The sequence below is a fragment of the Lissotriton helveticus genome, chromosome 5_1, assembly GCF_964261635.1.
Source record: "Lissotriton helveticus chromosome 5_1, aLisHel1.1, whole genome shotgun sequence".
Classification (NCBI taxonomy): domain Eukaryota; kingdom Metazoa; phylum Chordata; class Amphibia; order Caudata; family Salamandridae; genus Lissotriton; species Lissotriton helveticus.
Genome location: NC_136065.1, coordinates 1,721,357,190 through 1,721,383,156, shown reverse-complemented (window position 1 = coordinate 1,721,383,156; position 25,967 = coordinate 1,721,357,190). Strand labels below are relative to the sequence as shown.

General features: G+C 43.3%; 1 protein-coding gene across 2 annotated transcripts in view; it reads right to left on the bottom strand.

Annotated features, from left to right (window-relative positions):
- LOC144753799 (nicotinamide N-methyltransferase-like) overlaps positions 1-21,476 on the bottom strand; it is a 501,337-nt gene extending 479,861 nt beyond the window's left edge. For both annotated transcript variants that reach the window (XM_078641370.1, XM_078641371.1), the window contains exon 1: positions 21,180-21,476. In XM_078641370.1, coding sequence (XP_078497496.1) covers positions 21,180-21,185 — 6 coding nt within the window. In that variant the 5' untranslated portion in view covers positions 21,186-21,476. The remainder of the gene's footprint in view (positions 1-21,179) is intronic.
- Between the last annotated feature and the right edge of the window lie 4,491 nt (positions 21,477-25,967).

Genomic DNA, 25,967 nt, shown 5'->3' with positions numbered 1-25,967 from the left:
TGGCATCAGCCGAGCGCTGGGGCCACATCCAAATGAATCTCGTGCAGGAATCCACTGCGACCATGATATATTTATAGTTGCCATCCCTTTGTAAGGGACCACAGTGGTCCAGGTAAACACACGCTAATGGTTTATCTGAGATTAGAAGGGGCGTCTGTGCTCGTCGTTTCACTGCTGATACTTTCATTCTTTGGCATATTTCACATTCTAGAACATAGTTCCTAGTTTGTTTTTTCATTCGTGGCCACCAATATCTCTGTTTTAATAATGATACTGTGGCGGAAACACCAGCGTGTGCAGAAGCGAGCCCTTCGTGTGCCGCTAAAATTAGTCCTAACCTGTGTTCCATGTTTGGAATTGCCCTATCCCCCACTCCAGGGATTTGAGCAAAAGGAACATTATTCGCATCAGTTATGTATGAGTACTTTACTGGAAAGCCTTTCGGGAGTATTTTTCTATCATTTTTTACTGAAGCACTGACAGCTTGCATTATATCGCTGTCTATTTTTGTTTTTGACCGGGTGATAGCAGCTACGAAAGCCATTTTCACAGCTTCCTTCGCGACTTCATCAGCCAATGAATTCCCCGCAACGTGAACGCCATCACGTTGATGACTCAGTGTATGTATCATGTGAGTCTTTTGTAGTTCTTTCTGCAAAAGAACTACTTGTTCCCATAGCTTTTTATGCTTTATTGTGGCACCTATGTCACCTTTGTAACCGTTTTGAATCCAGGTCTGCATGCTCTTATTGTAAGACTGGACGCAGTATTGCCAATCGCACACTATTAGTGTGGGGAATTCGCGATCAGCATTTTCAAGCGCCATCTTTAACGATCTTATTTCAGCTCGCTGAGCTGTACAATCGGTCTGAATTTACCAAAGCGCCAGCAACCTTTAACAATCGCGCACGCTTTATTGTAGGATTTTTTATCCACATCGTAGTGTTGTGCAAATCTGTCAATGTAGATTACACAGGTGTACTGTTCTAGAGGCAGAATTCCGATTGACAGAGGATATTCATGTTCGTATTCTAGATTTTCTAGTTTTTTCATTTTTGGATCAAATGCGTGTTTCACGTTTTCTGCAGCAAGAGAATTTTCCCATTGTATCCATTTTGGATCTAATGCCACTGCATTTGGAATGCGTGGTCTTGTTACTGCCTCAAGGGCTGATTCTGATACAGATATGTTTCTCCCTTGGACTAGGGCTCTTTCTTTTGCTACAGCAGTTTGAACCGCAGTTAGAATTTTTTCAGTTGAAGTAAATTTCATTTCAGCTTGTGTATACAAGGGTGATTTGTAAGCTATTGGTACCGTTTCTCCCTCATTAGAGGTCAGGTACGTGTATCCGCAACTTCCTGGGATGACTCGGATTACAAGGTTGAGTACATTTTCGCGTGTTTGCAATTTTGTTATAGTTAACATGTCTGTTTGTAATGATCTTAAAATGTCTGTGTGTTTCTGAGTCCAATTAATTGGTTTGAAATCAGGTTTTTATTAATTCATAGAGTGGTTTAACCCTCTCCGCATAATTTAGAATGTATGTTCTTCCGAAATTCAGAAAACCTAGTATTGTTTGTAAATTCTTCAGCGTTTTTGGTGCTTGGAGAACAGCACACTTCTCTAAGAAGTTATCTGCTAGGCTATTGCCTTCACTTTATAATTCATATTCTAAAAACAGGACAGTTAGATGAGCAATTCGTGACTTTTTAAAGTTGAATTTATACCCTTCAGCTGCGAACCCAAGTATTATGGTGTTCACTCTTTTTCAGTGAGTCTCCAGGTCATCATCTGTGAGATAGATGTCATCGACATAAGATAATGCCTCATCATCATATATTTGTAGTAACTCTGTTACCCTTGCTGAGAATAATCCTGGGCTATTCTTGAATCCCTGTGGGAGTCGACAGAATTGTTTTTGTGACCCCATTGTTGAGAAAGCAGTCAAATACCTGCTTTCAGGTGCAATGTTTTGACAAAAGAATCCATTAGAGATATCTAATGCCGTTTTATATTTTTTGCGCACGATGTTATTCATTAGTACTGCACTGTGTGAGTTTTGTACTGCAAATGTCTTGCAGCAGGAGTTTAGGTGTCTGTAGTCCAAAACTAGACAATATGAATCGTCTGGCTTGGAGACAGGAAACAAAGGATTGTTCATTCGTGAGGTGAATGTTTCAATCACCCGCTGATATTCAAGTTGATCTAAGATCTCCCTGACTTGTTTTTTAGCTTCTTGCTTAACTCGATACTGCCTCTGTGCAGTTGGTTGATTTTTTAACTGGATTTTGTGGGGAGGAGAATCCTCATCCCATCCTACATGATTTTTATATAGTGCAGGAGCTTGAACCACTGCCCATTTTCTTGCAAATGTGTATTTTTTATGAATCGGAATATGATTTGAGAAGCAAGGCATAATCATTTCTTCGCCATGAGGGCACTCCCTGACAAACTCTGGTGGCCAGTCCTTTTCAGCTAACAGGATGTCATAGCCTTTCGAAAGGTTATCCCAAAAGAGACCCCTTACTTTCCTAGTTTTATCCCCCTCTATACGCAATGTTATTTAATATAATTTGTGGGGTTTGCTAACTCTGGTGTCCGCAGTTTCCACTGAATGTATTCATTCGTGTCCACTGTCTCCAGAACATTCATCAGGACCTTGCGAGCTATGGTTACTTCTGCTGCGCTGTCTAGCATTGTCTGGGCCCACTCTCCGTTTTTCGGTTGTGTCCTCAAAATCCTCGGCATGTTTTATTATAATACTAGCTAGCTTCTTCTTTGGAAATTGTAATTTTTTACTTTGATGAGCAGGTTCCTTGTCTTTGGACTTGACGTGCTATTCTTTGTGGTTTAACCATCCTCTTCCTTCCGATTTCTGTGAGGAATTCTGAAAAGATCGAGAGGGACGTGTATCAATATCTTGATATCTGTCAGGTTTTCTCAATTTATCCCTATCTCTAAGGTTGTATCTTTTCTCAGAGGGCTCCCTCTGGGGAGACTTGCCTCCTCGTTCTGGAGATCTATCTCTCCGTTGAGGAGACCTTCCTCTGCACTGAAACCGTTTTTCTCTGGGAGTGGATTGTTTATTACCCTCCCAACTCTTTTTTGGAGTGTTGAGATTATTTTTAATAAAGGTTTTTTCAGGATTTTCAGTTAGTTGGGGTTTTAGTGGTTTCCCACCCAAACTATCTCTACCTAGTTCTTCATAGGATTTTTCTATGATTCTGGCAAGTTCAAATGGTTGTTCTGCTATATCTGTTTCTTTCAATTTCTGCAGGTATGTTATATCGTCAATTGCCAATTGAACTAATTCTCTATATGCCTTTGTTAATTCTTTTAGTTTAACTAAAAGTTCTTCCCTTGACATTTTTTCAATGTCGGGATGTTGTGTGTAGCTGGCTAGAACCAGCCACGAGGCTCCTGGTCTACCTAGTGGACCAGGCCTGGTGATGTGATTTTGATGTTTTAGGGCGCCATTAAACCAGAGCAGGTGCTCTTGGTAAGTTAGTGGGATTTCAACGTCCTCGAAAGGAGCGTATTCATCCGGAGGTTCCTCTATTTTGTAATAGTGGAAGTCTTGTGTCACAGCGTGTGCTGCTGGAAAATGTATCCATGAATAGAATACCTCTGTCTGCCGATATTTATGGGCCTCTACCACAAATATGACTATACCACCTCTTCGTGATAGTCCATTTTCTATAAGTTTAAGAGTTATAGCTCTTCTTACATTGATCGGAATGATTATAGCATTCGGATCTTCATCTCGTAGACTTGTGTCATCCGCTAGGAGTTGAGCTGCTATTCTAGCTTTCTCCCTTTCATCGTCACTTTCCGTCATTTTTACTAACAGAAAGTTTTTGTTGCAGAGCAAGTTTCAAGGAAACAAAGATTAGGTGCACAATATTTTGGAACACTGTATCCTTCAACGTTGACTAAACCAAAAACTAATACATAGGAATCTCTTCCTACTAAGTTCCTGCGGATATTAACCTTTTACCCACTACAGACGTCTTTTGGAGTTTTTACGGGAAAAAGGGGTCTGTGTGAAAAACACGACTGAGTTACTCTAGTATCTTGCGTTAGATTATCGCCTTACCAAACGTTGGGCGCCATGTAGTGTAGATCCTATATTCCCAATAGGCTCTGCGCATTGGAATAACATAAACAGCAGTTTAGACGTAGGACTGAGGTCATCTAGATATCTACTGACTATGTTAGACTTAATTAGGTTTGCCAGCTAGCTCAGAGGTCACTAGAAACTTTCTCGAATGTTCAAGAAGGAGTTAACTTTCCTGATTAGACCAGAAGGGATTAGTTTCTGACAACCGCATAAACATGACAACTTTGCTCCATCACAATAAAGAGTATATCTCTAGAGTCGTGTGAAAACAATAGACAGCTATTTCACTCAGTCAATCGTCATGCTTAATTTCACCAGAGTGCAGAGAAATGGAGAGATGGGCGTTTTCAATAAAAGGTGTTATTTATTGAGCAGTCTTCTTTCTCATGCAAGAGAAGTGAGTTGCCACAATTGCAATACTTATCATGAAGTAAAGTGCGTACAGTAAAAGGAGTATTATGAAATAATACTGTAAAAGCATTGATATGGTTTCTTAGCCATATTATACTTTAAATACATACATAAAAACATTGACTAACGTACTCAACTGGTGCTTCTAAGATACGCCTACCCCGGTGTACCTGACCTAAGCCTAATACGTGGGAAAGAGTACGTAAGTTGCAGTTTAAGTTAAGTTGGTTTTTGCCAAGAATCTGAATCAAGAATTCTCTTAAGGTTTTATTCAGCTCCGTACCTTGGTTCTAGAATGAAGGAGGTCTTGTATCTCTCTCTCAGGACTCGATCTCCCAGCAACCCGCAAGGGTGACTGGAAACACCGGAGCTGGAATTTCTCGGCAAGAGAAAAGAGTGCGTCAAGTGGAAGGGTCCGCTTCCTTTGGCTCTCGCATCAGCTGGGCTTCGGGCAAGTAGATAGCCGCTCTGCTCCAAACCACTGTGTGTTTGCTTAAGGCAACATTGGTATACCTGAAAGGTGCCGGGTTTGACGTAAGGTTGGACATAAGACGTCACTAAGAACTAACAGTTCTTTCTGGACTCCAGGAGTTATTGTGCAAATCAAAACAAAAGCAGGGGGAATTCCCGGGCTGCTGGAGGCTTGCTTTGTTTAAAGAACGCGTTGTACTTTCTAGGTGTCAATGGGAGTAGCCTTGCCGTATTTGGACTGCATTGGCTATGACTAATTATGGACATGATTCTTATGCCTTTATATGGATATGTTTTGTTATTAACCAAGTAAGGGCATGAATCCGGGATATCTAATTAGGGTCCTAGATAGATTCACAACAATAGTTATTTAAATTTATTTTCACACCAGCAAGATTTTCACATAGTTCATTTAACAAAGTCCTCTCACTGTGCAGTCAGAGAAATTAAAGCACACATGATTCCATGTTTAAAAGAATAAGCAGCAATTTCTCAGAAGACGCAGACTGACATTTGAATAATGTCTATGAATGCACAGCAAAGGTGAAAAGATAAAAATACAAGCATTGGCATAGCCAACAGGTCTCGCCTTTGGGACCTTATGTGTTTAGCCATGCAACAGTTGATGTTGCACTAAGGATATTGTGCTGCATAATTAAATACTTATAAGGTCCCAAAGGCGAGACATATTGGCTATGCCAATGCTTGTTTATATTCTTTTGTGTTTCTGTTCTATGTAAATTCAGACATTAAATGCAGTAATTGAATTCCCCATCTGGACTTGTATTAGATTAGGTATATCAAACATAGGTTCAGGGGGTAGATACATGCCAGACTTTCAGGATAGGCACATAAAATACAATAAACCTATTGGAGCTCTAATACATAGTTCGCTTTTAATCTGAAATCTGGCATGGGTTCAATCCTTCACATTTGATGGGTACCCCTGTTTTAGCACAATTGAGCAGGAAAAAAAGTCAGCAATCAGTTATCTTTGTTTTATCAACATCAAGAGGAGGAAAGGTTGTATCAATATTGTCATGAATGATCTGTGATATGAAAGTTACTCACAGATTTCTGGAGCAGGCAAACTAAACCATAAAACAATCTTGCTGAAATTAGAACTTGTGACCTATAAACTGCACACATCTGTGCAGTACATGCAGAAATCCATCGAGCTACTTTGAGTATATGAGCCTGTCAATAACAAACTTCACATAGATCTCAGCAGCGAGCATGTTAACTCACTGAGTTATGTAACTGGCATTGAAACACATACTCACTTGTGTTTCTTATTTATTCCCAACTCTCCTGTAAAAAGCAAGTTTTATGCATATTCATTACGTATGCAAGGACTTTGATATGCCACTACATATCATTCCCCGAAAGGAACCTTACTGCATGATTTGTTTGCCTTGCTCAAGAATGATGATTAAACACACTTGTCATGCCATAATTAAAACGGGAATAAATTTCAAAAGCTTGAGTTGTAAATAAGTTATTCTTCATAAACTGCCAGCAGGTATTGCCACATTGTGGTAATATTTAATATCCTACAGCTACCAGTGTGCTTGGTTCAGTTTCAAGTTTGGGCATCAGTATTTTTTTTAAGGGCACTATACTGACACTTTGTGCTTGGTTTATTTGTGTTGTGTTGTTTGCAGCACACATCTATCTAAACTTGGATGAGTTCAGGCTTTTCAAGTGCCTAATCACATCAAAATCAAGAATATTTGAGGAGAGCTAAAACCTATTGAATGTTAAATAAGATCTATACACAAAACATCTTCCCCATAACAGCAAGTGAGTTAAATTATTGACTGGTATTCTATTCAGCCATTTAAAGGTGCTGTATGGTGTTAAATATAGTATGAACAGAACTTAACTAACGAAGTATGCCTAAGCAGCCCAGGAATTGTCCTAAATATCTGGGGCAGTGGGAGTTAGCACAGATATCTTGTGGAAGATATTGTAAACTCTATTCAACCTGGCCATCTCTGTTTAGGCGACCCCATTTGCCACGGACTGTCACAGAAACAGATCATCTCCCTGCCAGGTATATTAGCCCAGAGTATGAAAACACAACACTTCATACTGACAGGAGAGTTCTCACGAGTAATTATGACTCAAGGTTTGAAGATGGCTACCCCCACCCATTCAAAATCTTAGCTCTCCATACAACAGCTACCCGGCCTCATCCAACCCCTAACTTAGGTCTAGTTGTGAGCCTGGTTGAAAATAGGTCATTCGCAAACGGACACCTATACATTGACTGTAGGCGAGAGACTGTAAAAACTTGAAAGCTGTCTGTAGGCGAGACTGAAGAAACAAATATTTCTGCTGGTACTATTTTTCCCAACGTAATACGATTCACGTTTCTTTAAAGGCAGAACTCTCAACCCTATCACTGAAAGTTATAGATTGAGAAAGGGGGGGTTTACCCAAAAAAATCCACTCGGGACCTGGGTGCTATATGGTATATGAAATGAGGGTCCCTGTGAACTGTGTAGACATTATTCACATTAATTTAAAGCAACATTAATAAAGAAATAAAGTAAACACACTGTAAATTAATCACAATGAGCAAGTACTGCAATTTATAAGTTATAATAACAGTGCCCCAAAAGAGAAAAGAGTGAGGTAGCGTAATGCTGTGAAGAAGAAAGAGATAGATAAAGAATGATAATATTCGTGACAAGTAAATAGATCAAATTCCTGAATTATTTACACAATAAATCGGCTTCAGATCCCTGAACCAAAGAAAGGAATCATGAATTATCCCATTATTTATCAAAAACGTCTATTTGACACTGGTATGTAATATCCAAAAAATGTGGGCGGTGTCAACTGAGAAAGAGGGGAGATAGCCGTCGACGTTTCGACCCCACGCTACAGCACTAGGCGTACTTGAGGCCTTACATCGGGGTCTTCATCAGGACAAGGGTGTAAACAGGGGTGCACTACAAATTCTGTAAGAATATAAATAGATAATGTGACATAAGTAAAAATTCCCCATACAAATTGAGAGGAATTATGATGGTAACATCCACACCGTGGAGAAAAATAGAAAGAATTACCATGGTACGTAGAGGTATTTTCATACGATAATCAGTTGAGGGAATCCACTTTTTTATTCATCAAAGTCTGAAAAATTAGAACGGCTATATCATACCACTTTGTAAGGAAATGAATTTCAATTTGTTGCAACTCTTTGTCAGTTAATTATACAAAGTCGCTAGTCTATCTCCCAATGGATCTTAAAAACCACACTCCTAAGCCAGACCAAATTAAACCAAACTTCATCCAAACCAGTACTCATGACAGGGAATGTCATTCTTTGGACATACTTATCGGGTTAAAAAGGCAGGGACAAATATAAAGATACTTATACCCACTGTAAATTGTAGTCGCAACAACATATTACGATGAGTTTAAAATTATTACCCCTCTCTGGTGGTGTTGATCACAAATTGACATCATGATGTTTGTAAATCATACCTTAGGGTAGATCTTAAAGGCGTCTAATTCAATGGTGGGTAGGAGCCGTAACGTAATATGAAAAAGCCAAGACCTACGGAAATGGAACGGAGGTATTACTCGTATCGGTTTCGTCCAAAACATTGACCATCACCGACGTATGGCATCCAGTGTTAACAAACACATACCTAATCAGGGCGGGTAGTCCCGTCGTGTTTAAATCAATTCACTCGCATCGGAAGGTTTCCTGTAATCGGGGATATAACTATCAGTTAAAGATAAATGCGGGCCAGCTTTAAAACAATGCCACTTTCATACTCGTTTCTTACCTAATACCGGTGTCTCGTATTCCTAAATCGGTCTCAGTGGCGGAAGGCGTAAACTCTACGTACTCGCGTTGGAGCCGAGTATAGACGCCGAAGATATAGACAAGGGACTACCGCTAGGATAGTTCTGGGTCGTTTCTAGGGGCAACGGTGAAGCCTGTATCAACAATTCAGGGTGGAATGGACTCTGATAGAACCTAAAATTTCTGAAGTAACGTAACCACATATAGAAGCGTAATCGATCAGATGTTCAATACGCTACTCTTATAATGTAATAATTCATGATCTGGTGGAAATACAATTAGTATCCCGTGGTAAGCATGGCTTATTAGCATTTTCAAGGGAGCTCACGCTCGACACGAAATGTTAATAGTTTGTCAAATAATAGACCACAGACAGTTCTGGATGGCATTCCCGATATTATAAGCCATTAGTTCCACATCATATAAAATTGTTGGAAGGAGCAGATTGCCACTCACTTCTCACGCAGGAGGGTGAAGCAGCAAACATACATGTAATTTGTAGAAAGTTGAACAGAACTACTGAAAAGATACTCAGAGGAATGTAAAAATACACAATACAGATGTATCAAAATATCTCCAAAGTTGACGATTTAGTGTAACAAAGAGTGCATTGCCTAAGTTTATATTATCAGCAGTTATAAGTACGATGTTTAATCAAATCTATACAAACAATGCAATTTCTCTGTATACCTAATTATGGAAGATGCACCTCTCAAACATGAGGGTGAAAATCGTATGATTGTATGTTCAACGACCAAATCTGGCCAACTGTGCATGACTATTTTCAGCCTCATTTAATCCATTACGGATAGTGTCTAAAGTGGTCATCCATTTGGATTCTCTCAAGGTGAGGATATGTGTAATATCACCTCCTCTAGGACCCAGGATAATCTTCTCTAGAACTAGCCATTGTAAAGTGTCTGGAGTGTGGTTTTGTCTAGTACAATGATCTACCAAGGGAGCCCCATGTACACTACATCTAATCCTACTGCCGTGCTGTAGGATACGGGCCTTGACTTTTTGTTGAGTTTGGCCTATATATGCTAAATCACACGGGCATTTGATTAAGTAAATTACGTTGGATGTATTACAGTTAGTATGGGATTTTAGTGGGTAGGTCCTGCCTCTATTGATCAGTTCTTTTGTCTGGATTGTAGTCTCACAGGCTGCACAGGAGCCACATCTAGTGTGACCCACAATTGGTGGAAGGTGCCACATTGACTGGATTGTAGGATTCTTTGGTGTAGGTAGAAACGATTGCACCACCTGATCTTTGATATTGCATGCTCTCTTGAAAGAGTGTAAGGGGAGGGCCTTCTGTCCAAGATCATCTGCCACTAGACTCCAGTGATGATTGATGATTTTCTTGACGTCGTTACTGCGGGTTGAGAAGGTAGTTACACAAATGATGCGTTCCAGGGCTGTGTTTTCTTTTGGTTCAGATGTTAGAAGACTTTCTCGAGGGCTATACCACGCCCTCTTGCGTGCACGTTTCACTAAACGTGCTGGATAGCCGCATGCCAATAAGCGGCTCGAGAGATCTTGTGACTCGGTCATATAGTTCTCTTTACAAGAGCAATTACGACAGATCCTGAAGAATTGGCCAACAGGAAGGTTGTCGCGTAATCCCCTCGGGTGATGGCTATTATACTCTAATAAGGAGTTACGCTCCGATGGTTTCCGAAACAAAGTTGTTTCCAAAAGGTTTGTGTCGGGATTGACATAGATTGTGATGTCCGAAAAGGGAATCTTCTCATTATTAGCTTCCAGTGTAAACTGAATGTCTGTACTCTTGTTATTAAGCCAAGCGTGAAATGATGTAAGATCTTCTTTTGTGCCATCACAAATGCACAGCACATCATCTATGTAACGGACCCACATAGCCATGTGGTGTCCGAATGGGTTAGCATTATGGAAAATGAATTTGCTCTCATAATCATCCATATATAGGACTACCAGATTTGGGGCAAATGTAGCCCCCATCACTACTCCTTTCGTTTGGAGGAAAAAGTCATTCTGAAAAATGAAAAAATTACTCATCATAGCAATCTTTAAAAGTTCCAAAATGAAGTAGGTCGGGACTGGAACTGGTGCAGTCCTGGTGTCTAGGGCCTTTTCCATCATCGTAATTGCGTCCATTTATGGGATACTCGTATAAAGTGACACAATGTCACATGTTACTAATAACTGGGTGTTTGGATTAAAAGGTCTTTGATCAATGAGATTGATGACTTGTGTGGTATCGCGGAGATAAGCCCTAGTTTTTGTGGCTAGTGGTTTTAAAAAGAAATCGATATACTGGCAGAGAGGTTCCAGCATGGACCCACACCCGGACACAATTGGACGTCCGGGTGGGTTATCAAGGCCTTTGTGCACCTTGGGCAAGGTGTAAATTGTCGCAAGGCGAGGGTGACTTTGATTGAGGAATTTAAATTCTTGTTCGGACAAAAAACCTTCCTCAAGGCCTTTTTGTGTGGTTTGTAGAATCACTAGGGCAAGGTTCTTTGATGGATCGGTATTGATTTGTTTATAGCTAATTCCATCTATTAGTTGTCTATAGATTTCTTTTTTATAGGCAATGGTATCCTGGATCACAATTGCCCCGCCCTTATCGGCGGGCTTGATGACTATTTCCGCATTCTCCTTAAGACCCTTAAAGGCCATCTTTTGATTTCTACTCAAGTTAAACCTGGTGTATTTCGGTTTAGTAACAGCGTTCTCTACATCTTGGGTAACAACATCTTCGAAAGCAAGGATTTTATTACTCATGGCATAAGATGGTGGAAAAAAGGTGGAAGGTTCCCTCAATCCTGTTACAGATGATCTTTGTTGGGCAGTGGAATGTCTGAAGAAATATCTGAGGCCGATCTTCCTGAAGAAATTATATAGTTCAGTTTTCAATTGGAACCTGTTAGGAGGAGTAGTTGGAACATAGGAGAGTCCCTTGCTCAGCACCTTTTGTTCTTCTTCTGATAGCTTATATTTAGAGATATTCACTATGGGATTAGAGACGATTTCAGTCACTGGTGCAGGTGCAGTGGTCACCACCGATAGGTGTTCCTCCCGGTGGAAATTTCCCCGTGGGTTTCCGGACGGAACGTTACTTGTTTCTGTGCACGGCCTCTGCCTCCATTCTGGTTCCCTGTGTTGGATTCTTGTCCGCGCTGTTGTCCACTGGACCAATTCCCGCGACCCCGTGGTGGTCTCCATTGCGTCTGGCCTCTTCCTAAAAAATGAGGAGGTGGTGGTGGATACTGAGGATAGCTAAAGTCTGGATATTGATAGTTGTATGATGGTCCTGGCGTTGTTGGTTCTGATTCACTTCCGGAGCTGTATGAAGAATCTGAAAAGGTAGTATATGTTCTACCTCTAAAGCCACCTCTACCTCTATTTGAAAAACGACCTTGATTGTCCTGTTTGTAATAATCAGGTTGGAGGTAGACGTTCTTCTTATCAAATGCTCGCAGATCTTTAGCCAATTTCTCCAATTTCTTAGTTTGGGTAGTTACATCAAAATCTTTCAGTGTGGCATCTAGGGTCTCCAATGCAGATTTAGCATTCGTTAGAGTGTTATCTCCAAGTATTTCAGCTCTCAGTGCAGCAATTTCTTTAGTGAGGGATTGAACTTGTTCAGCTTCTGTTTCCACCCCAGCACCATCCTGTGCCGGGAGCAATTATTGGCAACGTAGCTGAATCCCTCCTTGATCTTCGGTACGTCAACTAATATGGCAGGTTCTATTTTGATTTGTAAACCTATTGGAATATTATTTTCTTGTAAATATTTTGTTAGTAAGTATCCATGTAGGCGTGTCCTAATAAGTTTCTTCTCAAGTCTTTCTAGTCTACTGACCTTGTCACTCAAAGTGACATCCACATGTAAACTAGTATTAGATAGGAATTGGTTAGACTGGTCTTGTAAGAGTGTGTTGATATAGTCTTCGGTATAGGAAAGCAATTCACTTTCCACCATGGTCTCAACAGAAAAGCTCTAAAAACAATTTAAATTAAGACAAAAACCTCGCAGGTGTGCACCTGCTCAGATAGATTGAGAAAGGGGAGGTTTACCCAAAAAAATCCACTCGGGACCTGGGTGTTATATGGTATATGAAATGAGGGTCCCTGTGAATTGTGTAGACATTATTCACATTTATTTAAAGCAACATTAATAAAGAAATAAAGTAAACACACTGTAAATTAATCACAATGAGCAAGTACTGCAATTTATAAGTTATAATAACAGTGCCCCAAAAGAGAAAAGAGTGAGGTAGCGTAATGCTGTGAAGAAGAAAGAGATAGATAAAGAATGATAATATTCGTGACAAGTAAATATATCCCTTAGCCAAAGAAAGGAATCATGAATTATCCCATTATTTATCAAAAACGTCTATTTGACACTGGTATGTAATATCCAAAAAATGCAGGCGGTGTCAACTGAGAAAGAGGGGAGGTAGCCGTAGACGTTTCGACCCCACGCTACAGCAGTAGGCGTACTTGAGGCCTTACATCGGGGTCTTCATCAAGACAAGTGTGTAAACAGGGGTGCACTACAAATGCTGTAATAATATAAATAGATAATGTGACATAAGTAAAAACTTCCCCATACAAATTGAGAGGAATTATGATGGTAACATCCACACCGTGGAGAAAAATAGAAAGAATTACCATGGTACGTAGAGGTATTTTCATACGTTAATCAGTTGAGGGAATCCAAAATGAAGTAGGTCGGGACTGGAACTGGTGCAGTCCTGGTGTCTAGAGCCTTTTCCATCATCGTAATTGCGTCCATTTATGGGATACTCGTATAAAGTGACACAATGTCGCATGTTACTAATAACTGGGTGTTTGGATTAAAAGGTCTTTGATCTATATCTTCGGCGTCTATACTCGGCTCCAACGCGAGTACGTACAGTTGACGCCTTTTGCCACTGAGAGCGATTTAGGAATACGAGACGCCGGCATTAGGTAAGAAACGAGTATGAAAGTGGCATTGTTTTAAAGCTGGCCCGCATTTATCTTTAACTGATAGTAATCTCCCCGATTACAGGAAACCTTCCGAAGCGAGTGAATTGATTTAAACACGACGCGACTACCCGCCCTGATTTGGTATGTGTTTGTTAACACTGGTTGCCATACGCCGGTAATGGTCAATGTTTTGGACGAAACGGAGACGAGTAATACCTCCGTTCCATTTCTGTAGGTCTTGGCTTTTTCATATTACGTTACGGCTCCTACCCACCATTGAATTAGACGCCTTTAAGGTCTACCCTAAGGTATGATTTACAAACATCATGATGTCAATTTGTGATCAACACCACCTGAGAGGGGTAATATTTTAAACTCATCGTAATATGTTGTTGCGACTACAATTTACAGTGGGTATAAGTATCTTTATATTTGTCCCTGCCTTTTTTACCCGATAAGTATGTCCAAAGAATGACATTCCCTGTCATGAGTACTGGTTTGGATGAAGTTTGGTTTAATTTGGTCTGGCTTAGGAGTGTGGTTTTTAAGATCCATTGGGAGATAGACTAGCGACTTTGTATAATTAACTGACAAAGAGTTGCAACAAATTGAAATTCATTTCCTTACAAAGTGGTATGATATAGCCGTTCTAATTTTTCAGACTTTGATGAATAAAAAAGTGGATTCCCTCAACTGATTATCGTATGAAAATACCTCCACGCACCATGGTAATTCTTTCTATTTTTCTCCACAGTGTGGATGTTACCATCATAATTCCTCTCAATTTGTATGGGGAATTTTTACTTATGTCACATTATCTATTTATATTCTTACACAATTTGTAGTGCACCCCTGTTTACACCCTTGTCCTGATGAAGACCCCGATGTAAGGCCTCAAGTACGCCTACAGCTGTAGCTTGGGGTCGAAACGTCGACGGCTACCTCCCCTCTTTCTCAGTTGACACCGCCCGCATTTTTTGGATATTACATCCCAGTGTCAAATAGACGTTTTTGATAAATAATGGGATAATTCATGATTCCTCTCTTTGGCTCAGGGATCTGAAGCCGATTTATTGTGTAAATAAGTCAGGAATTTGATATATTTACTTGTCACGAATATTATCATTCTTTATCTATCTCTTTCTTCTTCACAGCATTACGCTACCTCACTCTTTTCTCTTTTGGGGCACTGTTATTATAACTTATAAATTGCAGTACTTGCTCATTGTGATTAATTTACAGTGTGTTTACTTTATTTCTTTATTAATGTTGTTTTAAATAAATGTGAATAATGTCTACACAGTTCACAGGGACACTCATTTCATATACCACTGAAAGTTATAGAGCTGATAACATAGAAGGGAGCACTCCCACTTTAGAAGGGTAGCAGTATTTTAAAGTCCCTGTCGGTGCAAAAATTAAAGACCTTGCTGTTTCCGTTATGACCGACACGCCCATGAGCTCTCGCACTTAACGAGTCAGCAAAGAGAAATAAGGAGTGTCAGATCTAAAGAAACAGAAGAAGGAAAACAAGCAAGTATCTTGAAGAGTCTTGAACACAAGTGCGGAGGAGCAGTGCGCGGGCTCAGAGGGCAGGGTGATTTGGATGGCACCAGTTTGGACAGCTTCCTGCCCAATTTCACATTAACTCCAGTATTCAGGCACAGAAAGCATAATTTTCAGGAGAAAGTATGTGACAAATACTAATAGGTTACGGAAATCGCACAAGTCTCCTACTCCAGAAAACATAGAATAAAGGGTGTACGTGGAGCAGTGCTGCACTCACTGAAAGGGCCGAATGTGCATGCAAGACTGGCTTTGTGACAAGTCCTCTCAAAAGGTGGTGTTGCTACTCATCCCAATCCCCTTAGAGTGTCTGTGTGTATTTTGCATAATTCCAACGTGACACCACAAGACCACTTCACGGCACTCGTCATGCTGTGAACACAAAACTCGCCGCACCATTTACTAGGACGTGCAGCTTTCTCAGCCAGGGCTTACTTTCGGAGTGATTACATTAAAGAGCTAAAGGCTAGCAGTGCGCACAAGGGAGAATCCTCAATAGCGCAAGTGACTTGCCCTACCTGACGGTATGGTCAATGGAGTACACAATTTATTTCCATGACTCAGGTACACAAAGCGATATTACACAAAGCGATATTATTTAAAGGGGCCATACAACTTGCTTGCGCCTTATCAAAATTCCAATATGGACCACTATTGTCTGTAAACCACCTTCATTTTGGGGTGAAGTTCCCGTCAATGGACTTTGTAGTTCTAGTATTTTTATTCGGGTTGTATCTCCTAAGCTCTACAGTACACTGCATTGAGTATGAGGTTGCCTCTTTCTTTATCCGTCCAGTTATTGGAGTGTGTGTGCATTAGGGCTGTCATGTGCTCTTCAAGCACCCCATATTTTGCGGGTGCCTTGCCTAAATACTTCTGTCAAAGTGTGCTGCCGCGGACTAGCGGTCTAAGATGCCTTCCTATTCCGTCGTGTCACTTTCCCCTGTGGCCGCAAGGTGGCTCTACCGCGCTGCCTTTGCCCAGCCTGCTAGGGGGGTGATAAGAATGGCATTTGCCTTGGGAATGGAAGCGCCGCTTAGGGGTGATCTGTGCACTGGGAGCCCCTGGAATGTGTTTCTTCACCTGAACTTCAGGCTGAGAGGCACCGGGGACCATGCGCCGGGAGTAGTGTCAGCCTGAAGGTGCAGAGGAATCCTGGTCCTGGGAGCTCGCTGTGTGGTGAGAGTAGAGGTTATCCTGCTACCTTGGAGTGCGTCCTGCTGCCACCGCGAGTGGATCTGGAGCCGCTGTGCACCTCACTGATTCCCGCCGTGAAGGGGTCTGGGCACTCCGTGTCTTGAGGAGCCCTTCCACATCTCTGTCCTCAGCCGGAGGTCTGGTCGAAGGTGTACCGAAGTGGCGGGAAGGGAGTGAATGCCACGATGGAGGGCCCCGGGGACTGATGCCTATGTCCACAAGCATTGGCCGCGCGGCAGTAAAGCTGCGCGGCCGTGAAAGACATCATTTGCATAAAAGAAATGAGTCGGCCTGCAGCGCGCCTTGGAAGAGACGTGGGAGGGCAGGATCGTGACGCCGTGAGCGTGCACGTTGGCATTCCCTGCGGCTCGCGCGTTCACAGACCGGTGTCTGCTCGTGCACCGGTCTGTGCCACTTGGGGAGGGAAGACAACAACAATAAGGCTTGCCTGCGGCAGCGCTTCTCGCTGCAACGCCAGGCGAGCCCTAAAAAACGAAGAGCAGCCTTTTCGATTTTACCTTTTTGTGATTAAAATGTGCATTGTATCTCTGAACCTCTGGTGAAAATGTGAATAAACCTGATCATTGTAAATGCCGTAAATATTCAGAAGTTTTAGTTCAACAATCAGCACAAGTGGTGCATAATTTCTTTTGCTTATTCACAGCAATGAGTGATTGAATCAGTGATGAGTTACCTTTAGTTACATAAATTCCTTGTCAGAAGAAAAAAATATATATTGGCGGACATTTCTTGCATTCTGGGAGATCGTAAAGTTTTAATTTAGCGTTTTGTATACCCTGGAACAAATCACAATGTATTTATTGCTCTGAAACAATGACAAGATGACGTGATTACATCTCCAGGTCCTTTGCATGTATGAGGCGTCTGTAACACATATGGGCGTATCTACATAGGGATCCCTTTTGTTTATACTAGATTCTAATTCTAATAATAACTAAGATGGGGGTACGGGTTGGATAGAGAGTAGAGACAGGAGATGTGACAAGCAGAAGTCACTATGTACAGGTACATGCAGTGATCACTTCTGGTGAGTCAAACTGAGGAATGTTAAGTAAAACCGACATAGAACCCTTTGAAACGATGGAGATTCCCCCTCCCTTTTCCTGATTTGTTTGTTCTTTGGAAGCACTATCATGCTCTCAAAGATTAACAGCTAGTTAAGTGGAACAGGCCTGCTTGCGTGTCTCCCCATGTTTTGAGTCTTTCCTGTCTGGAGGCTCACAGCAGCACCTGAGCTTCCTACTCACACTTTGTGACAAAGACCTTGGCTGGACCAGTTTGAATGGAATAAGCAAAATGTCAGCAATGCTCTGAACTGCTATCAGAGCTGACTGTTGGAATACACAATTACTGTCCACAACTTTAATATGAAGAATGCAAAGTGTGCCAAGCTGTCTGAATGAGAGTTCAAGGTATACATACCTGTAGCGAAAATAGACTGTCTGCATTATGGGATTGGGATATCCACTTCCAACACGCTTTACTAAGTTTGGAATTAGAAACCTGGGACCTTTGCTTTAAACTGCTAGGGTAGATTGTTTAGACTCTATCTTGTAGGAGATGTTTTACCAACTGTACATCAATCATTAAATATAAATGGGTTGTCCTGTGTCCCTCAGAACCTTGGTATAGAATTATAAGTTACAACGTGTTTTGTTGGGTAGCAGAATTCCTTAGCAAAAGAATTGTGTATGTTGTCGAACTTTCAACATCTGTATCAAAGAGTCGTATTGTGGTCCCTTTATCCAACACTCGAAGGGATGTTACTCTTATTTGTCTCCTGTCATCAAATGAACACAATATGTACAGCACCTTATTGAAAGAAGCACAATATGACAAAAAAACTATTTTTGAATTGATATATTCAATGTCATATATGAAATACTGTATCGAACAAGTCATATTTACTTTTTTATATATTTTTCTCAAAAGCTGCCCAAAACACATTCAAAACATATAATAAATCACACAACATACTGCGTGACATCGTGGTGCATGGTGAAAAAAGGAATATTTACAATATAGACACAACAATAATTAAGAACATAATATATATGAGAAAATAAAAATAACAAATGGAAAAGCATAAATGTCTGTTCCCCATAGATTCCAGGTTCAAACTATCCTTTCACTTTGGTAAACTTTCTTAGGATAGTTGAAGTAGGACATGCAGCATTGTGGAAGAGAAGTGGCGCAGCGGCCAGGGTGCCTGACTCCTGACCACAGAGTTCAAGGTTTTGATACCCGGCGGCAGGTCAGCCCAGCACCATGTGACTCTGGGCAATAGCTCGCTTAATCTTCCCGAGGGCCCCCAGCAGTGGGAAACCACTTCGAAGGTAGCTGTGTATTTTACAAATTCAAGGTTATTATGATTATTATAGCATTTAGCAATGACGTTGACGTTTCAACCCTATGTGTTTGTGCATAATGACTAAGCATCAAGTTGGGTATTCTTCAGGACTGAAGAGAAGAAAGGACAGCCTCTAAGGGAAAAATATCTTACATTAGTGTTGTTTGTGCACAATGGTTAAAATCATGGGGAGAAGGAGGACGCCAAGCAGTGACTCACCTTCAAAATGTGTTATTCACGAGAACAAAAATCTTTAAAACTTGTGCCAGGCCTACTATTTCAGCATGAAGGCATTGTCACACTGCCATGTCGACATGGCATTTAAAACCCCTTACCAAGCCCCTAAGGTAGCCCGTAGTGTAGGGTGCTGTGTAGGTAAAAGGTAGGAAATGTATTTTGAAGTTTTACATAACCTGTTAGTGAAAAACTTTGAAATTCGTTTTTCACTACTAGGAGGCCTAACCCTCCTATAGAATATCATTTGGGATTCCTTATTATATTTAATCAGCTGTAATTACTAATTGGGAGAAAGTAGATCTCGGATGTTTAGTACCTATGGACATTGTAATGATAAATCCTCTTTAATGGCAAAGTTGAATTTATCATTATAATTTTGAAAATGCAGTTTTAGATAGTTGCCATTTTTCTGCTCATAGCCCTGTGTGACTACAGTGTGCCTCTGATATACAGCTGGGGAGAGTAGCGGCTGGCCTCTGTGTATTCCCCCTAGACAGCCACACATAATGAGAGCTTAAATGTGACTTGATGGGCCATCCTGGAAGGATGTGAGGGAGGAGCTAGGTACAACCTAACACTTACATCTGAAAATGATGTGTCCTGTCCCCACACAAAGGGCTTCATACCGCCCTGTAGTGAGTCTGGAGCCAGAGCAGAAAGGGAGGACCTCTGTGCACTTCAAAAAGCCTTCTTAGAAGTAGAGGTGGGTGGAGCTACGCGGAATTCCGTGGAGTTGCATAAAAACTCAGTGAACTTCCTCAGAGTTCCGCAAGCTGTTGGAGTTGCACAACTCACCCACCTAAACACCTGCCAAGTTTCACTAATGACTGCTTAAGGTAGTTGTAAAGTTGCAGACAAGACAATACTGCAGACACCCGATGGAAGCTGGCATTGTGACTCACTAAGAGGAGTCTCTTAACTTCGCACACACTCTCGAGCCTTGCAAACCAAAAATACCCCATTGCATTTGCAACGCTAATTCTTTGCGCTTGGTAATTACATAATGTGCTTTTCAACTATTACTTTTGCAGCAATATATTGGTATAATCTTTAATTGGAGCACACACAATCCGCACACCAGTAAACGAAAATCTTTTCATTTATAAAACAACAGCAATTATTTTCCAGTGTCTGAGTCCAGCAAGCGGTAATGCTGTGAAATGGAAACAGCGATTGTGGAAAGCTTATGTGTCAGGCTGAAACATATTGGAATCGACATTAAGCAGTCCACAACAAGAAAAATGACTTTAGGGTAATGCTGAACTATTTTCATTGGGTAGGTTTGGTGTCTGCAAAGTTGCAGGCACAGCACACTTGACAAGCAAGCATAGGAATTAAACATTTAACATCATCTCTGGCAGGTAATTGATAGAAGTGAAGCTTTAAGCCGAAGAGAGAACTTCCCCAGGAATTCACACATGGCTTGGCAATTTGCTTTCTTCTTCCCAAACCCCTCCCCCCCTTACGCCTCATCAATCAGCACTCCTCAGGAAAAAACTAATATCTGCCTGTCGCCTGCTGTGGCGATAAACCTGGGCTAATTAATGCCTGTGAAAGCAGGGTGATAATATAGCATTTAAGGTGCCCACTTTGTCTGCGCGAATGTTTCAGTCGATTAGGACCCTTTCCCTGCCCTCTGCTTAAATTGGCTAATAAAGGGCATATTGTACCCAAACCTGCTGCGTGTCTCTCTTAAGCCGAAGGCTGGGGTGTTGGTCAAGAGAACCTGTCATCTCACGGAGCAAGGAACACACACACAGTCCAGCTTTCCTCTCGCCTCCCCCTCGTGTCATTGTCGATGTACCAAGTAAATGCCTGAGCCCCACCTTAGATAACGCTTTTCTCTTTTCTCAATCAGCTGTCCTACACATATTTCATACTTGTGGCTGCAGTTGGGATTTTCAGGTAACGACTGCTGGCATATTTTAACACATGTAAAGGTGCCACTGACTGTAGGAGTAACAGTATATGTCCTAGTAGGGTCGTGCCTCAAGTGTAAAATATTCTGGCCGCCTTACCTCCATTCTGCATTCAATGAGAGGCTCAACAGCTCACTCTGTGTGCTCTCCAGCAGCTTCTTGATGGCCTCAGGACTGCTGGTGCTGCTTGACATCCTTGTCACAGCCCCGGGCTTGCACTCCCAGGTATTTCGACACACGAAGCCCACCTGAGCTGCCTAGTAGTATGGCACAGTTCTGTTCTTTGTTCTAAAATATTCCCAGTGAAGGAAAGTGATATTATTATACTCTGGCCCTCAAGTACTCTGTCTGAGGTCTAGCTGTTCTCCAGGGTTGACATGCAGCACATCAGCATAGCTCCAGAAAAGGGGGGGCCAAACGGCCCCCCACGCACACATGGCGGGGCCCGGCCCCTCCCCTCTCCCGCCGATCCCTTCATGGTTGCGCGTCCCCGCCCTTGCCCCGGAAGTGGTTTTGCACTTCCGGGCCGGGGGGCGGGGCCGCAGCTAGGAAGGGGTTAAGAGCCTGGGGAGCGCGGGAAGCGGACTCTTTGTGCCCGCGCTTCCCAGGCTCGCTCCTCGCCCCATCGTGGGGCTGTTTAATTTTCTCATTTACTTTTCAGGTTATAGCATCCGGCGGAGAATTGAATTTTGCGGGGAATGCGGAGAGCCGCGGGAAGCTGAGGACACGGAGAGCGAGTCGGGGTTTGCGATCGAGCAGATTCGGAGCGGAGGCACCGAGGGACCGTACGCGGGCTTAGAGGATCGCAGGAGTTTAGAAGCGGAGGCACCAGGGACCCTGCGCGAGCACAGAGGGGCTACGTTCTCGTCAGGCACCAGCGCGACACGAGGTATTGTGCGGGGCAGGTGGGGACTCGGCAGTGCGGCAACTGATCCAAGTAATTGGATCCGGGGAGTGCGGGGCGCTGCCTGGCGGTTCAAAGTAAGGAGCTAGCGTGCGGGGCAAGCAGGGACTCTCCAGCATAGTAAAAGCGGTCCCACGAAGCGTGGGCTTCAGTGGCGCGAGGACGAGAGGCGGCATTCGGGGTTAATCGAGGACGCCTGTGTGCAGCATACGGGCGAGTTTGTTTAGTTAAGCAGGGTAAACAAGGGCACTGAGTGGAAGGGAGACCGGAAGGTTTATTAAACCGGAAAATGAACGCTGAGCAGGCTGTGGGTTTGTTAATGCCCTGCTACTGAAGGGACAAAAGTGAGATCGTTTTTCGTGTAATTTTACAGCTGATTTTCCTAATGGGAATTATTTTCACAGTCATTCAGGGTGTACTGTAAATCGAGTGTGCATTTGATTTAATGAGCAACGGATGGTTAACATAAGCTATCTGGGTATGAACTAGCTGTGCTCCTGAATGTTTCGAATAGCCATTTAATATGCAAAGTCTGATGTATGCATAATCTTGTGGGTGTTCATTTAACCGTACCTCATTTGTTCATTATTCTGTGGCAATAGGCTATGTGCAGGGGTTGTATTTTCTAAATTCAACAGTGTTTGGACGGTGAGGTACTACTGAGTGTATGTTGGGTCATAACTGGGACGGGAAGTTTCCCACGTATGATTAGCCACAATTGGAATTTTAACGTAATTTTATATTTTTAGGAGCTAAAGACTAGGATCACTTGCCGGGTGACGGTGGAACTCAGCTTGTGCGCCTCCAATTGGGTCAGGTACGGAGCACGGTGTGCTCATAAGTAAACTATTGTTCTGTCTAGGTGAAGAGCACTATGTCTGCGAGAGGGGGGCAAAGAAATGCGAGCGTGGGATTGATGTTTCAAAAAATGATGCGCAGAATGTCAGCAATGGATAAGCGACTGGGGAAAGTGGACAAGTTGGGTAAGACCGTGGCGGAATTGGGAGCAAGGGTGGATGCTCAGGCCGGCCCATCTGGAAGGCCTAAGCGGGCAATAGTGCCCCCCAAACCAAGGGGTGAGTTTGTAACACCACCCAAACGGGCAAGAAATAAGAAGGTGGTGGGTCGTCCACTGAGGTCCGGGGACGGTGGGGGGTCTCCAAGTCCAACTCCCAATGTACCGCCAGTTACACCTAACTCTCCAACTCCTACCCCTCAGGCCCCTGCGGGCATCCCGGCCCCTGTCCCTCAGATTCCAGGGGCAGTGCCAGTCGCGCCAGCTTTACCACCCCCCACTCCGGTCCCCCTGGCTGTCCCGCCACTAAGCGCACCTGCAAATACCCCGGTGCCGAGTGTTGTTCCCCCGGTTCTGCCCGCGCCGGGTCTAGTGCCAACAGAATTAGCGGCACAGATAGCGGCAGTGCTTCCTTGGTTGGGAGTTGGGGGAGTGTTGCCGGCAGCAACAGACCTCACAGCTGACCAACAAAAATTGGTTGCTCAGATATTGTTGGCTAGTGGTCGGGGCAGCACGCCGGGTGCATCAATTTCTCCCCAAACAGGTTCAGCGAGCAATGGAGGAGCAGCCAAGACGCAACCCACGACAATGGTAAGGAGGTTGCCCTGCCAGTGCTGGGCGAGGGCGCGATTCCCTCCAGGGGGGAGTGTCTAGCGCAGCATGTATCTCAAAGGGTGAAGGAGTTAATTTGGGCTGACAAATATGTGAATATCTTTTCACTGCTGATTGACAACAGGGAATGAGAATATGCAAAATCACAGAAGGATATGATGTTGCCTAGCGAATGGAGATCACAACTGCACAAATTCAGGGTGGAGGAGACTCTCATCAATTGGGTCAGGGCTTTTTCAGTATACAGTGCAGTGATCGGGGAACGTTTCCCAGGTATGCAAACGGTTATGGCCTGCTATCAGAGCAGGATTACAATGTACCATGAGAATCATGGGGGGGACGCGTGGAAAGAATACGATATAGCTTTCAGGAAATCTAGGGAGTTCAACAAGTCTTTGGCATGGGACAAGGTTGATTCCATTTCATGGCATTCCCAATTTGAGAAGGGTCAGGGCGCAAGCACTAGCGCTGCATGGAACAAAGGTTATTCCCCCAAGCCCCAACAGCCCTTTCAGCAGCCCTTTCGACCAGTGCAGGGCGGGGAGGCAGGCCAAAAAACAAGAGGCAGTGCAGGCGGGAAAGGGGTGTGCTGGGACTTCAACAGGCGGACATGCAACAGGGCACCGGGCACTTGCAAATTCAGGCACGCGTGCAATTTATGCGGCCATCCTTCCCACCAGAGACGACATGCCGGGCAAAAGGAAATGGGTCTGGTAATAGGGGTAGGAAGAAACTACATCCCATTATGGCACACTCCCCTATTCTTTTGACGGCCATGATCCCCTGGCTCAATAGGTATCCTAACCACACTTCAGCGAGATTGTTGCAAGAGGGTTTTACGCAAGGTTTCCGAATTCCAGCTGGGGGTTATATCGGGACACCACAGTGCAGGAACCAGTTGTCAGTTCTGACCAATCCCACGGTGGTGGCGAGTAAAATAGAGAAGGAGCTGCGCTTAGGTAGGGTAGCGGGACCTTTTCATGTCATTCCTACACAGGGTTTTGTCTGCTCGCCTTTGGGAGCGGTACCAAAGAAGGAGAAGGGCAAGTATAGACTCATACACAATTTGTCATCACCTAAGGGCCTATCTTTGAATGATGCAATAGACGAGTCAATTTGTAGTGTTAAATATGCGTCCTTTGATCAGGCAGCGGATATGTTGAGGGGCTTGGGCTCTGGGGCACTGATGGCCAAATCAGATATTGAGTCAGCTTTTAGACTGCTCCCAGTGCATCCGGCGGACCAACGCCTTTTGGGTTTCTCCTTTGAAGGTAAATACTACATGGATAAGTGCATGCCCATGGGCTGTTCCATTTCATGTGCATATTTCGAACAGTTCAGCTCCTTTCTTGAATGGGCCCTGAGACAATCTACAGGTCACCAGTATGTCATGCACTACCTTGACAATTTTCTTTTTCTGGGCCCAGCGGGATCACGGGAGTGTGCGTCGGCATTGCAGGAATTTTGCGTGCTCATGCGTACCTTCGGGGTCCCCCTGGCAAAGGAAAAAACGGTAGGCCCATTGACGTGCTTGGAATTCTTGGGAATTGAATTGGATTCAGTAGAAGGCTGCTTTAGATTACCCACAGATAAGATACAGAAATTCAAGGCATCACTAGAACTATGCTTGCAGTCAAAGAAAGTTACACTACAACTGTTACAACAGACGGTGGGCCAGTTAAACTTTGCATTGCGAGTAATTCCCATGGCACGCCCGTTTTCCCGCTCCATTGCACAAGCACAAGGGGTTTGGTGCAATCCTTGGCAGTAAGTGCGTGGCTCAGAGGTGGCCCGCCTGGTGGGAAGAGAGCGGGCTGACGGCTAACATTGGGTTCCTCGAGCTCTTCCCAATCTGGGTGGCATTGAAAGTGTGGCTGGAGGATTTGGCCAACCGCTCAGTCATTTTCTGGTCAGATAACATGACCGTGGTTGAATGCATCAATCAACAAGCGGCGAGGTGTCCATTCATACTGCGCCTGATGAAAGAGATCGTTCTGTGTTGCATGACATTGAATATACATTTCAGGGCCAAACATGTCCCAGGGGTTTTAAATAATGCAGCTGATGCCCTTTCTTGCTTTAAGATACAGGTATTCAGGGATCACATGCCGGAGGCAGAGGTATCCCCAGCCCATTTCCCAGCGACTCTCTGGCAGATTGGTGCCCCCAGCTACAAGACCTCGTGGCAGCCAGCCTAGCGCCAAAGACAAGGACAGCTTACGAAGGGGCGTTCAGGTCTTACTGTAACTTTCTGGGACAGGGTTGGGAGAGCTAGTGGAAATTAGAAGCTAGCTTCAACAGTTACATGAGCGCTTTGCACAAGGAAGGGCGCACTGTGGCGACAGCTAACAGACAC